This window comes from Rhinatrema bivittatum, chromosome 6, assembly GCF_901001135.1.
Source record: "Rhinatrema bivittatum chromosome 6, aRhiBiv1.1, whole genome shotgun sequence".
NCBI classification, from domain to species: Eukaryota; Metazoa; Chordata; class Amphibia; order Gymnophiona; family Rhinatrematidae; genus Rhinatrema; species Rhinatrema bivittatum.
In genome coordinates, this window is record NC_042620.1 from 144,037,161 (window position 1) to 144,052,432 (window position 15,272).

The window sequence follows — 15,272 nt, forward strand, 5'->3', positions numbered from 1 at the left end:
GTCAGGAGGGTGGGGGGCCTATTCGTTGGTGATCCGTTGTATTCGTGGGGGTTCGCCATACATTTCGGAACCCCCACGGATACAACGAATATGGCATATACGTTGCAGATTCACAATACGTCGAAAACGAATGCACACCCCTACTAATTAGCGCTGAAGTTAGGATTCTAATATAGGGATCTAAATTTTGCAACTCAGCTTTTTGAATATTGGCCTCAAGTAAACATTTCTTTTTGTTGGAAGCCCACCTCCTGTCTGAAGAATGTTTGTTTCTTGTGAGTGAAAGTCCTATCCCTAAAAGCCCTGGAGTATATTTTTCCTCCCAGTCCCCTGCTCCATTAGGAACAAACTCGGGGCTGATGTCAGTTGTTACAGGTCTCAGCAGCAACCAGCAGGATCCCCTCATGTATAAAATCCAAATCAGTCCATTGATGAAGAACATAAGAAGTGCCATGCTGGGTAGGACCGAGATCCATCAAACCCAGTATCTTGTCTTTGACAGTGACCAGTCTGGGTCACAAGTACCTGGCAGATCCCAAATAGTTGATCTATTTCACTCCCTTGCATAAGCACTGCCTTTCTCAAGTCTATCTGGCTAATAACTGTTTAGGGACTTTTCCTTCAGGAACGTATCTAACTCTCTATACAAAGGCATTATGACAGTCTCTGTTTTGTTCTCTGTTCCTTTCCAAATAATTACTGACATTCTATTTGCCTTTTTGACCTCCGCTGCACACTGAGCCGAAGATTTCAAGGTATTGCACACAAGGACTCTGAGGTCCTTTTCCTGGCTGGTGATTTCTAACGTGGAATCCAGTAGTTGGCATTATTTTTTCCTGTGTGCATTACTTTGCACTTGTCCACATTAAATTGCACCTGCCATTTAGATGTTCCGTCTCCGAATCTTACAAGGTCCTTCTGCAGTTCTTCACAATCCGCTGCTGTTTTAATGATTTGAAACAATTGTCATCTGCAGATTTGGTCACCTCACTCGCTGTTTCCTTTTCCAGATCATTTATGAATTTGCTAAATAGCACAAGTCCCAGTACAGACCCCTGGGGCACTCCACAAATAACCTTTCTCCATTTGGAAAACTGACATTTTTCCTTCCTTCTGTTTCTTGTCTTTTGCCCAGTTACCAATCCACAATAGGACACTGCCTCCTATCCCATCCTCATTTTCTGAGGAGCCTCTCTCATAAGGGACTTTATCAAATGCCTTCTGAAAATCGAAGACACTATATCAGCTGGCTCACCTCTATCTGCATGTTTATTTACACCCTCAAAAAAATCTAATAGATTGGTAAGGTTTGCCTATTTGTTTGGCTTACATGCATAAACTTCTAAAAGAGCCATGATTTATGTCTTAATGCAGCTTACAGGATTTTTTTTTTGTGTGTGTTATAAATTAAAGACAATCTTTCATTTCTTTTACAAGGGTAACCCTGGCACTCACTCAGATGTTAGTGCCTTCCTGTCAGGGCGTTGATTAGTGAAAGTAGTTTGCCAGTAAACCGGCTGGACAGTTGCCCAGAAGCAGGAGCCACGATGATGGCCTATGCTTCCCTTTCAGTAGAATGGGGGATAAGCTGATGCTACAGACTGAGCACGTGAGGATTCCACCCAGCAGCCAAGGAGTAGGGGTACTTTTCAAAGGGACTCCTGCACATAAAAGGCAGAAGAGACCTTTTTATAAAATTGCCTGCTTGATATGTGGGTAAACGCATGCATATGTCATATTCGTGCGTAAGTTTACCTGGATGGAGCGGAGGCATCCTTGGAGGGGGAGGGGTTTGGATCCAGCCGCGTACTTTATAACATTCAGCTGTATGCAGTCCTGGATTTGTCAATAGGCAGCAAAAATGTGGAGGGAAGCAGGCCAGCTGATGACTTGCTGCCTCCCAGCTGTGTTGCATCTTACTCAGCCTTCTGCTTCAAGCTCCAGCTCCTCCACTCCCAGTGAGAGAGGGTGCTTTAGTGACATGTTTTATTACTGTATGGGTTTCTTTGGAAACCATTCTATTTTTGTTGTAAGGTGCCTTGGATGTAATCATGGTAAGGCAGTTGATAAATAAGGATGATGATGATGATGATGTAGAGAACAGGAGGGCAGGGATGAAGCTGGAAGTGACAGAGCAAAGACAAACTGCTCTGCTCCCTATTCTAGTCCCTACCCTCCTGTCCTGTGCAGGGAATTGGAGGCGAGGGGTAAGGCCAGAGCACACAGCAGGCAGCAAAGAAAAGCCACTCTGCTCTGTAATCCTTCCTCTCTCTTCCTGTCATTCGGGGACATGAAGGGAGTTGGTGAGCCTGGAGCAGACAGAACAAAGCAAAGAAGGCTGTGCCTCAGACCTGCTGCTCTGTTGTCCCTTTTCTGGAGGTGGGGGCAGCTGTCTTCTTTCCTTCCCTGGGCCTGAGCATACCATGTCACCTGCTGGCCTCGACAGAAACAGTGTGCAACAGTGCTTTGTCCTAAGCCACAAGGCTGGCCCTGGCATGATGTTTCTTTAAATAGCTTCTATCAAGGAAGACACTGATGCCCAGTTGGACACTTGGGAGGGTCTGCATTTCTTAATGCTGCAAGACTTCACTTTTTTTGGGCTGACCTGCTGGCTCAGTGGTAGTGGTGTGCACTACTAGGTAGGGGATTTGGGTTTGAATCCTGCTCAGCTTCTGCTCCTTAGGGCAGACAGGGATGGGGATGCTGTGGAGGCAGCGTTTTCAGCCTTGCAAGGCAGGAAGATGGAGGAGGAGTTTAAGCAGTCACAACAGTGCAAAAAATGCAGAGTGCATGCTTACTGGATTCCAGAAGATGCTGCAGACTGTGGCTCTTCACCGAGGAATATTGTTACACTACCTGGGCTAAACGGGAGGGAAGAGCATTAAAAATCAGGAAAAAAAATCTTGGGTTGTTGCAAATGAAGGGTCATAGTGCCATAGTCTCAGCAGAGGACAGTTCTGATGGACCTGGAAGCATAGAGAAGAAGGAGGAAACTGCCAGGTCAAAAAAGAAATCCCCCAAAAACATTATAGTCTTTCCAATTAATCAAGTATAAGATGCCATTTCTTATACTTCAGTCAACACCACAATAAGCATTCATTAATTTATTCTAGACTAGAGGACTTATAGATTTCTTTTTTTTGCCTACTAATTCATTTCTTTCTTTCTGCTTTTTCTTCCAGCTCCGTCAGAGCCAGCCTTGGGATTCTGGCAGCATGCAGCTTCATTTGCAACCTCTTTTAATAGACCCACACTCCCCCCAGTTTGGTCATTGCAGGAATGGTCCCGGGAGCCCTTTATCAGTGGCTCTAAATCCAGCCACTAGGTGTTGCCGGTGACTCCCTCCCATTCAGGGACTGTGAACTCTGCCCCTGCTTGAAGGCCTGATCTGGGGACCATCTGTAAGGGAGTGCAGAGCGCTGCTACAGAGCCCCGGGCCAGCCTAGACTTCTGAACTTCAGATTGCTAAACATTGTATATTCCTTGGATTTTAAATTTAAAAAAGAATTGGGTAAATAGATTCCCACATTTCAAGCAGTAGATTGATCCACTGCCATTTCCTTAAGTAAAGGTACAGTGACTACCAAAAGTCTACACCCCCTAGAACATTTTTCACATTTTGTTGTGTCATTGTGTAAGCATTTAAATGAGGAGTTTTTTTTACCACTCATTAACATACCTCACTCTACACCTTTCAGAGCAAAAATGTATTACTGGGGGACATATCAAAAAAACAAAACTGAAATCCCACAATGGAATAAGCTGATACCCCCTTGGATAAGTCTCCAACCCACTGAGTCAATATTTGAGGGAAACAACTTATGCAGCAATTACAGTCTGTGGGCTTGGTCTCCACCAGCATTGCACACCTAAATTTGTCAGTATTAGACCATTCTTCTTTACAAGTCCGTTAGACCTCTGTCCAGTTCCTTGGGGAGCAGTGATGGACAGCAATCTTCAAATGCCACAGATGTTTGCATGGATTGAGATCAGAACCACTCTAGGACATTTATCTTTTTGTTCCTTAGTCACCCCACTGTAGCTTTGGCTGTGTGCTTCAGATCATTGTCCTACTGAAAGGAGAATTTCCATTCCAGTTTCGGCTTTTTTGCAGAGGGCAGCAGGTTTTCCTCAAGGACTTTTCCATGCTTTCTCCATACATTGCCCCTTGTGTTCTGACTCACGCCCCATTCCCTGCTGATGGGAAACATCCCCATAGCATGGTGCTGCCAGCAGGAATGGTGTTCCCTGGATGATGTGCTGAGTTGGGTTTCTGCCAAACATAACGTTTTGCATTCAAGTTCAATTTTAGTTTAATCAGATCACAAAACCTTTTGCCACATGGCTACAGTGTCCTTTGAGTATTCCTTTGCATAGTTTGAAAAAGATTCAAGATGGGCTTTTTTGAGTAATGGCTTCCCTCTTGCCATCCCACCTTACAGACCAGATTTGTTGAGTGCTTGGGATATTGTTATCACTTCCACACTTTGACCAGTCTTGGCCAACGAAGCCTGGAGCTTTTTCAAAGTTGCCATTGACCTCTTAGTTGCTGCTCTGATCAGTCTCCTTGCTTGGTTATCCAGTTTTGAAGGACGGCCTAATCTAGGCAGTCTTGATGGCGCCATGCACCTTACTCTTCTTAATTATTGTCTTGCTGTGCTCCAAGGGATATTCAAGGACTTTGCAATTCTTTTATATCCATCCCTAAAAATCTATGTTTCCACAGCTTTTCCCTAGAGTTCTTTGGATAGCTCCTTGATGCTAATGGTAGAATCTTGGCTTTGAAATGCACTACCTAGCAGAGAACTAACAGGAACTGCTGAATTTATTCTGTCATCATGTGGATCAGTACAATTTAACATAAATGGGGGCCAATTAACTTGGTGTGTGCTTTTGAAGGCAATTGATTACACCAGAGCTTTAAGTATTTAGGATTGCTACAAAAATCCAAGGGGGCTGGACACATATCCAACCATGTTATTACATGTTTTGATTTCTACTTCATTTCCTAAGGAGTTTTGGAATATATTTTTTACTTGGCAGTTGTGGGGAAGTATATGTAGATACATCAAACAAACATATTTTAATGCATTTTACTTTTAGGCTATAAGGCAACAAAAAGTGACCATTTTGGAAGGGGGTGTAGACTTTCTATAGCCATAGGTTTCTTCCAAACAATTTTTGCATTTTGTATGTGGAATATTTTTTTGGCTACTGTCTGGCTTTGTCCTGAGATTTGCAGCCTCCAGACATTCCTCTCAAATCTCATACAGTGAAACCAGGGACAATGATTCTAAATCTTTACAAAAGTACCATGTTGAAAATCAAAAGAGACTACTATGCCCGAAAGGTTCATCATCTCAGCTTTGACTCAAAAGCTCTATTCGCCTTCGTTTCCAGCCTCACTAAACCTATCACTCCAGATATACCACCCGAACAAGCCCAGACTAAAGCAGACGAATTGGCTCTTCATTTTAACAAAAAAATATCGGATCTCCTTAATCAGCTGATTCCAAACACTACGTCTCCAGATAACACATATCTTCCCCAAAATAAAGACATCCAGCTTAATGCCTTTGAACCCATCACAATCACAGAGATACAAAATGTATTAAAAAGAATGAAACCGTCATCACACCCATTTGATCAAATCCCTACCAAAATGCTTCTTCTTATCCCGGACACAATAGCAAAAACCCTAGCAGATATTATAAACTGCTCCTTATCACATGGCATCTACCCAGATGACCTAAAAACTGCCTCAATCAAGCCACTGCTAAAAAAACCAAATCTAAATGCATGTGATCCCAACAACTTCCGCCCTATTTCCAACCTACCATTTATAGCTAAAATCATGGAAAAACTGGTAAATACCCAACTATCCAACTACCTAGAGGACCACAGTATTCTGTCTCCAAACCAATATGGTTTTCGCAAAGCCGCAAGCACCGAAACGCTACTAATTTCACTCATGGACTACCTACTCTCTGGTATTGATAAAGGCCAAGCATATTTACTAATCCTCCTTGACTTCTCGGTGGCCTTTGACACCGTCAACCACGCCCTTCTTCTAAAACAGCTGGCAAACATTGGTTTAACAGGTGCCACACTAAACTGGTTCAAAACATTTCTAGAAAACAGAGGATACAGAGTCAAAATTCATAATAAAGAATCCCAATACCACCCTTCTAATAGAGGAGTGCCGCAAGGATCATCACTTTCACCCACCCTTTTCAATGTCTACCTGCTACCACTCTGCCAACTACTTACAAAATTAAGCCTGAAACATTTCCTTTTTGCAGACGACGTACAGATCGTAATCCCTATAAAAGAATCAATCTCAAAAACAATGGAATACTGGGACAGTTCCCTATTAGAAATTAAACTTCTCCTCAACAGTCTAAACCTTGTACTCAATGCTTCGAAAACAGAATTCCTGCTCATATCACCGGAAAACAATAACACACTTCCTAAACCACCCACACTCCTTCAAACAACCCACGTAAGAGACTTAGGAGCCATCCTAGACAATCGTCTCAACCTCAAAACATTCATTAACCAAACCACCAAAGATTGCTTCTACAAATTACATATCCTGAAAAGAATAAAACCGCTGTTTCACACTCAGGACTTCAGAACAATCTTGCAAGCAATAATCTTTTCCAAACTAGATTATTGCCACTCATTACTATTAGGCCTCCCAGCTTCTTACACCAAACCTTTACAAATGGTTCAGAACTCTGCAGCCAGAGTCCTTACAAATTCCAGGAAAATTGACCACATTTCACCTATTCTCAAAAACCTCCATTGGCTTCCGATCCACTATAGAATCATGTACAAAACCATTAACATCATTTACAAAACTATCAACCAACACACGCAACTCGACCTACAAATACCACTTAAAAAATTCACCTCCGCCAGGCCTATCAGGGAACACTACAAAGAGTCACTCCAAATTCCAAAGGCCAAAACCTACCAACATAAATCCTTGAGTCTCAGAGCCTTCTCATCAGCAGGTCCAGCTCTCTGGAACTCGATCCCACCTGATTTGAGACAAGAGCCATGCTCTTTAACATTTAGGAAAAGACTAAAAACTTGGCTTTTCAAAAAAGCATTTCCAAGCCTTGAATAAAACCTCCTCTCACTAGCACTAACTCGTATGCAATAATGGAATGTAAACATGAATCAACCAACCTCAAACCCTCTCTCACTAATTCCTGCTGAATATTTATCATACTATTACCATTCACAACTGTGTCATATTTATTCATTTGATTACCTATGTACCGTTTCATAGTCTTATTTTTTCACTTGCTATTCTAATGTATCAATAGGCTGAAATGTAAATATTGTGCTGTTCAATTTCTCCCCTTCCATCCCAAGTTTATTTTCCTTGTTTTTTGTAACTTTCCCTCTCCCTTTTTCTGATTCACTGTATTTAAAGTTCAAGGTTCTTATTGAAAATATTGTTTTTTACGTTACGTTATGCTTTACACTCCTTGTTATTTGTAAACCGGGTTGATGTGATGCCTATCATGAAACTCGGTATAACAAAAACAATAAATAAATAAATAAATAAATAAATAAATAAATAAATCTTATCACTGTCTTTCAACAGTAAGTTGTAAATGAAATAAAAAGAATTTGGGCTGATTTATCCTTTGTTTTTTTTTCTGATCCAGCTTTTCACCTAGTCAGTTTGCACAAGCTATTTTTAGTCTTTTAACTTTAGTTTCAGGATTTTGATTTATGTACTCTTGTATCCCTTTCAACTAATGGGCCTTTATTTCTAGCATTTTTCTTTATATTAAGATTGTGCGTCTTTTCTTATTATTGTATTTTCTGTGGAGAATATGTTAAGCACTGAAAAATTCAATGAAAATAATTATTAAAATAACCATCCAAACTATCTTTTTAATCTGTGCATTTTGTCTACATTACCTTTTAAGGAAAATCTTCAGATAGTGGATTAATAATAATTTGGGGTGCACATAAGTAGTGTGCCATCAACATGTCATTATATTTCCTGTTTAGCATTTCTCTTCCTCCTGTAGAAAGCAATGAACATGTAGAAGCTTTCAAAGCCTTATTTGCATTCCTTTCTAGTCAGGCTGTTACTTCGTCTGATTGCTAGTTGAGAGCCATGGGACATTCTGGGACATTCAAAATGAGTCCCCCCCGCTTATGGAAGGAAATCTGCCATATTTGTTCTGTCTCCAACAGCCCCTATTCTTTGTAGTGATTATTGGATCTGTTTATCCAAGATGCGATTAAGGGTAGAGGTGTGATGTAGACATTTCCAGGTTCATGACCAAACATATACCACCCTGGATGGTGTGGCTTTCCACCTTGGAAGGTCACATCTGTTAGATCTCGAATCAGTGCACTTAATTACGCTACCATTTAGGCCTTTCTCACCATTGACTTATTGAACTTAAGTGCTAGATAAAACAATAAACTAGATGCATCAGTAAAATTATTTAATCTCTTGTTAACTAAAATGTGTGGTGAATTTTGAAAATAATTTATTCCCTTTGATTTTTCAGGGAATGACAGAGTTAAGATCAATTTTGTAAACAATCATGCGTTATAGGTGATTTTCTGAGAGAAAAAATACATGTTTTTCATCTTTGATCATTGCTTTATATTTTCTGGTGGGCTTCTTCACCACTGTTTTGTCTGAATCCATTTTTATTTTTGTTGCTGTAGACATGGTCCTACCACAAGAGACATTAATAGCATACTTCCCTGTCATTACTGCCAGAGCCTGAACACAAATATTGCATTTGTGTTTGAAAAGTACACATCAGATGTTAATTAAGTGCATTTATGTGTTTTTCTGTTTAACCGACCTGGCACAAAGCGTTTACATCACTACCAGTTAAGTGAGAGGCTTTTCTGCTGGTTCTGAGTCACAGGCTGCAGTTTGTATAGGATAAAAGCTGATTTTTAAGAATTAACAAAATTGGATGTTAAACATCAGGTTGGGGCATTCCCCATATTGCAGCAGAAGCTAATTCATCCAAAATTGTGTTCATTATAAATGCTCTGAAATTCGAGTGTAGTGATAATACTTAGTATGAAAAACTCTAATGTTGCTGTGGTTTGCCTAGCCATGTGGAAAACCAGAGCTTTGGGAGCAATCTAAGTTCAGCGAATCTTAGGCTGACCTGGGTTAGAAGAGTCATGGAGAGTGGCTCTCTCAATTGTTAAGCTGGAGGGTGGAAGAGGCCTCACTCGTGCATAGCCCCCTAGTGGGTACTCTATGAACAGCTGTAGCACTGGATCAAGCAATAGTCTGTAACAGTGTTTTTATAGGTGAGGTAGGGAAGCTGCTATGAAGGCCTGTAAATGGGGGCCAATAATGGGAAAAACAGGGCAAATATAGAGAGCCATGATAAAGTCTCAAACATTTATCCTGCTTTTTTCTGGCGCTGACTTGTAGATCTTATATGATTCATTTTAAGACAATAGTCCCAACTGTGGTCCTGGTAGACCACCAGCAGGTTTGGATTTCAGGATATCCACAATGAATATTCTGAGACTATTTAGATAACAAACTAAATATAATTTGCATACTTTGGTTATCCTGGAAACCAGACCTGTTGGTGGCTCATGAGGAGAAGAATTGGGAACCAAGATATTAAGATGAAGGAGAGCTGTACGATCTATTGTGAATGATATTGTGAAAACAAATGAATGAATTTTTGGATGTCAATGAAATTTATTTAAGTGAAAATGAATAATAAGAAATTGGAGGGAAAAGCTGTTATATTAGACCAGACTTAGCAACTACCGGTTGAATAATCAATTTTTCTGCTATAGGTATCAGAGCCAGTCACTATGTGATGAACTGTAATGGGACTTTAAACACTCAAAACCTAGCAACAGGAAAAGAACAAATTCTGTCTGAAGTAACAGTATTGGTAACTTGATAGGTGTTCAAACCATGGCTTTTCCCTACTATGGAAAAATTGAAATTCATTGCAATGTGGAGAACTTTGAAGATAAATAGGGAACAGTTAGCATACTGAATAGCTCAGAATATGTTTCCTATTGTATTATAGGGGATATATTTTTGTATGTATCTTATCTATCTATAGAGGCTTAAATTCAGAATCTGACCAGTAAACATAGTATCACCAGAGCTATGACTACACTAGTTAGATTTACACCACAGGAATATAAGAGAAAGGATGAATAGCAATATTACCTGGAACTGGAGAGTTCTGGAAGATGAGAAGGGTTCGTTTCAAATGAAGCTTTGACATGGTTTGTTCCATCACTCACAACCAATTTAACATTGAACTTTTTAAAATTAACAAACAGAAATCCCTGATTGTTCTGGCATGAGTTTGAAACTGTTTCAGAAATTACTTGTGTGAACAACTGAACCTCTATCCTTGGTAAGTTCACCAAAGATTGGGCCACTGCAAATTTCAGGAGGGAAAAAACTCTTGTAAGACATCACGGCTAAAGGATTTTAAAGAAGACATTAAGGGGCCAATTAGCCATGGAGCAGCTAGTTAACAGGGTCAATCATCAAAGTGCATTAGGCCATTATCATAGGCATTAGGGACCTAACACCCACGAAAATGCCATAAGGCATGTATTTTTTATTGCATTGCGAATGCAAATTTTTGAAATTTATTCAAAGGGGAGGGGTTTGGCGGGACAGCGTAATGCATGCTATCGAATGTTTTTAATGCTGGATATAACTAGACCTTTTTTTTTTGGCATTAAGCTGTTATTGCACCTGAGGTGGACCCTTGGGCTGAGGTGGGGTTGGCGCTACCTGTAGGTGGGATCCTACATGTCCCCACCATCGGCAGGCGGAGTGGGCTGAAGGACGGAGGCCGGCTGGTGCTTCACCAATACCAGCCTTTGTTCCCTGCGGGTTGAGCCTTTGGGTACCAGGGCTGGCTGGACTTAGGTGGGCCTCTGTATGTTGTCGTCCATGGAAGGATCGAGAGGTCAGCTCAGAGGCAGCAGCAATAGAAAATGAGGTGGAGTCCTGGAGACCTGGGTGCCATTAGAACCAAAGTCAGACAGGGGGCGCCCGAGCAAGAGCAGGCTGAAGCCTGAATAAGCCAAGTCCAGGACGTAGACTGAAGAAGTGTCGTAGGGCAAGCTGGAGTCAGGGCTGGCGGCAATCAGGAAGCAGTGGCAAGGAGAAGCTGAGGTCTGGACGAGGAGAGAGTCAATGGCATCGTCAGACAATGCAGAGGTCCGGGCTTGGAGAGAGTCAATAGCGTAGTCAGGCAATGCAGAGGTCCGGGCTTGGAGAGAATCAGTGGCGTAGTCAGGCAATGCAGAGGTCCGGGCTTGGAGAGAGTCAATAGCGTAGTCAGGCAATGCAGAGGTCCGGGCTTGGAGAGAGTCAATAGCGTAGTCAGGCAATGCAGAGGTCCAGGCTTGGAGAGAATCAATAGCGTAGTCAGGCAATGCAGAGGTCCAGGCTTGGAGAGAATCAATAGCATAGTCAGGCAATGCAGAGGTCCGGGCTTGGAGAGAATCAATAGCGTGGTCAGGCAATGCAGAAGTCCGGGCTTGGAGAGAATCAATAGCGTAGTCAGGCAATGCAGAGGTCCAGGCTTGGAGAGAATCAATAGCATAGTCAGGCAATGCAGAGGTCCGGGCTTGGAGAGAATCAATAGCGTGGTCAGGCAATGCAGAAGTCCGGGCTTGGAGAGAATCAATAGCGTAGTCAGGCAAAGCAGAGGTCCGGGCTTGGAAAGAGTCAATAGCGTAGTCAGGCAAAGCAGAGGTCCGGGCTTGGAAAGAGTCAATAGCGTAGTCAGGCGAAGCAGAGATCTGGGCTTGGAGAGAGTCAATGGCGTGTTCAGGCAATGCAGAGGTCTGGGCTTGGAGAGAGTCAACGGCATGGTCAGGCAATGTAGAGGTCATGCCTGAGAAGGCAATCCAAAGGAAGGTTAGGAATCAGGAATGCAGGAACAAGAAAACCTGGAACAGGAGTCAGCGAGGATCAGGAACCAGGAACAAAAGAGAATCACCAGGAGGCAATGAGTACACGACCAGCGTGGAGACCTGCTGCAAAGGCAATCCATAGGAGCGGAGCCCGGCCTTAAGCACCGGGCCTCCATTGACGTCATCATCCAGGGCAGTGGCCAGGTTCCCGCCGCGGGCTCGTCATAAGACTCAATGTTGCGTGCATGCATGCCTAGGGAGGAGCGCAGCGCTGGACAGCGGCATCTCTCCGCAGGCCTCGCGGAGAGGCCCAACACGGAGCACAGGGATCTGCAGCTGAGACTGAGGCACCGGGGGTGGCCCGAGGATGGATCCTGCGGCCCACTGCCGCCAGGTATGAGGACCAGGCACTGGATTCATCTGAGAGAGGTGAGGGGGATGGGCCGCGGGTCTGCCATGGCCGGCACGCGTAACGGCTGTGCAATATGCCTGAAATGGAATTCACGATAAATATCATGAATTCTGTTTTGGGCAGGGGAGAGGGGAGGGGAGGAGAGAGAGAGAGCGAGCCTCGGAGGTGGCACACATAATAGTCAACTATTTATACCACTATAGGATGACCAGCTAGTAACTCGAGGTAGGGCGCGAGAACATTGTAGAAATCTCATCTTGTGTGACTTTCCTCACTCAAAATCACATTAAATCTTCACTGATGTGTACTGTGCTGTTCGTACATTTCACTGTGAACGTAAAACTGGCCCCAAAATCCTAGACCACCATTAAAAAAAACCTAACTTGAGTTACTAGCTGGCCCTCCTATAGCAGTATAAATACTTGACTACTATGTGTGCCATCCCAGAGGCTATCTCCATTCCACTCTCCCCTCTCCTCTCCTCTCTCCATGCCCAAAAATGCCCAAAATGGAATTTGTGATAAATATTGCAAATTGTGTTTCGGGCATATCGCACAGCTTAACACCAGAAAAAAAAGGTGTAATTATTTCCAGGGTTGATCACGTGTGTTATACTATCGCATGCTGCAATAATGCTCCTCATTTTCATTGATTCCGCCCAAACCCCTCCCCAAACCTGTGTCTTTGAATAAATTAAAAAAAATTGCATTCTTGCTCTTGAAAGCCAAACAGAATGTCTCCCTAGATCAGTATCTTCTATTCTGAACTTTGCAGAGTTGAGGAGGACATCAATAATCTTGAAAAAATTCAACCGAAATTCATCCAGGTTGTCTATTTTAGGTATTCTTCACTTCCTTTTATATCTAAAGTTATAGAGAAAGTTGTCCATTATCAACTCACAGATTATTTAGAGGAACATCACATTCTTTTTCCAAATCAGTTTAGTTAGAGAAAAAACCATAGTACCGAAACTTTGTTACTATTCATGACCGATATTATTTGGCATGTTTTTGATATTGGACAATCCCATATTCTGGTATTGCTCAATTTGTCAGCAGCTTTTGAAACGATTGACCACAACATTTTGCTTTCTAGACTCAGTGAAATTGACATTGGCAGACTCCCAATTAACTGGTTTAAGTCGTTTCTCAGCAATAGAAGTTATCAGATAAAAATTGGCGATCAAATTTTAACGTTACAGTTCATAGAACCTGGGGTCCTGCAATTTGCAGCTCTTTCCACCACTCTTTTCGATATATATCTCATTCCACTTTCCAGATAAATGCAGATGACATGATTTTTCATACTTATTGATGGTTCTCTTGCACATGTCTTGAAGTTACTTGACATTTACTTGACAGCCATTCAGAAGTTACTATCTCACATCAGATTAGTATTAAATATTAATAAAACAGAAATGTAGAAGTCAATTATTTATTTATTTATTTATAACATTTTTTTATACCAACGTTCCTGTATAAAATACATATCACACCGGTTTACAATGAAACCGCAAATTCGCTCGGTGGCGGTACAAGGAACAGGGGATACAAGTAACTGTGAGGAGGGGATTATGAAATCTTCACAAAACATCAGAACTGAGAACAATCCTTAACTATAGCATTATATTATAATATATTATATTATAATAAATAACCTCTTCCACAGTTTAATATGCATGAGATATATTTGTGAAGACTCAATATATGCAAATCTATCTCATGCATATTCACCGTGGAAAGGTTGTGGGTTCGAGAAGCCCTGGGTTAGGGCAGTTTCCCAATCCTCTGGAGGCACACCTAGCCAGCTGGGATTTCAAGATTGCTACAGTGAATATGCAAGAAATGAATCCGCATACCCTGGGAGTTCAATGTATGCAAATGTATCTCATACATATTCATTATGGACATCCCGAAAACCCAATTGATTTGGTGTGCCTCCAGAAGGTTAGGGCAGGGGTGCTCAAACCAGTTCTAAATGTAGAGTATGCAAATATTTCTCATGCAGATTTAGTAGCGATATCCTGAAAACCTGACTGGCTTGGGAGGGTGAGGGCCCATAGGACCGATCTGAGCACCCCTGGGTTAGGGTACAAGAAGGGTTGTCACCAGGTCACAGGGCAAAACCTGGAGAAGCTGATCCAGTCCTGGTTTTGATCTTGGAGGCAAAATAATCTCCAGAATCCCCCTGTTCATGCAGCCATGTCTTGATGGAGATCAGTAAGCCTTCAGCCTCATTTCTCCTCGGCTCCATGCTTGAGCTGAGAGATCAAGATCTGTCTTGATCCTTAAGCCTATCCTTAGGTTTCAACTACTCCTTGGTACCATGGTTCTGTCGACCGGGACGTTTTTTCTTCTTTAAAATAAGACAATAGTCTTATCTTGTGAATCTTGATAGCCCCCTGTAACATCTGTTCAAGGATATATCACTATCTTCTTCCAAACACTTGAAGTAGGTCTTGCGATGATCACTAATTTGCATCTTCTACATGCAGTCCAGGCAAAACTTGAAACTAGACTTCTTTTGGGACAGAGAAAAACAGACAATGAAAAATCAAAGGCAGAAATTTTGAAGTTAAAATGATGACTCCAAATATGTGGCTGGGAGGTCTGAAATGACAACTGCTTGAAACAGGACCAGTCGGGGAAAGATTTTCCCTTTTGTTCTTCATTTCCTTTATTCTTTTTCCATTGCACTGTAACAATCTGTAATCTTTGTTAGTGGCGTCGGCCGCGGCAGGCCGCGACCGGGACCAGGTGTCATGGCCGCTGGCCGTGGTCGGCCGCGATTGAAGCAAGGCCGATGGCCACAGTAAAACTAAACTCACCCGGATCGCCGGCATGGTTGAGGCTGCCTGCAGACGCAGGCAGCCTTCTTCTTCTCTCCCTCTTGACCACTGCCATGGCTGTCGGCAGCGTGGCTCCGCAGC

At 42.3% G+C, this 15,272-nt stretch overlaps 1 protein-coding gene across 1 annotated transcript in view; it reads left to right on the top strand.

The window, feature by feature from the left end:
• Window positions 1-10,263, top strand: part of FTCDNL1 (formiminotransferase cyclodeaminase N-terminal like) — a 29,665-nt gene extending 19,402 nt beyond the window's left edge. The window contains 4 exon segments of the mRNA XM_029607910.1: window positions 327-459; window positions 9,829-9,897; window positions 9,900-10,202; window positions 10,205-10,263. Coding sequence (XP_029463770.1) covers window positions 327-459; window positions 9,829-9,897; window positions 9,900-10,202; window positions 10,205-10,263 — 564 coding nt within the window.
• The last annotated feature ends 5,009 nt before the right edge of the window (window positions 10,264-15,272 follow it).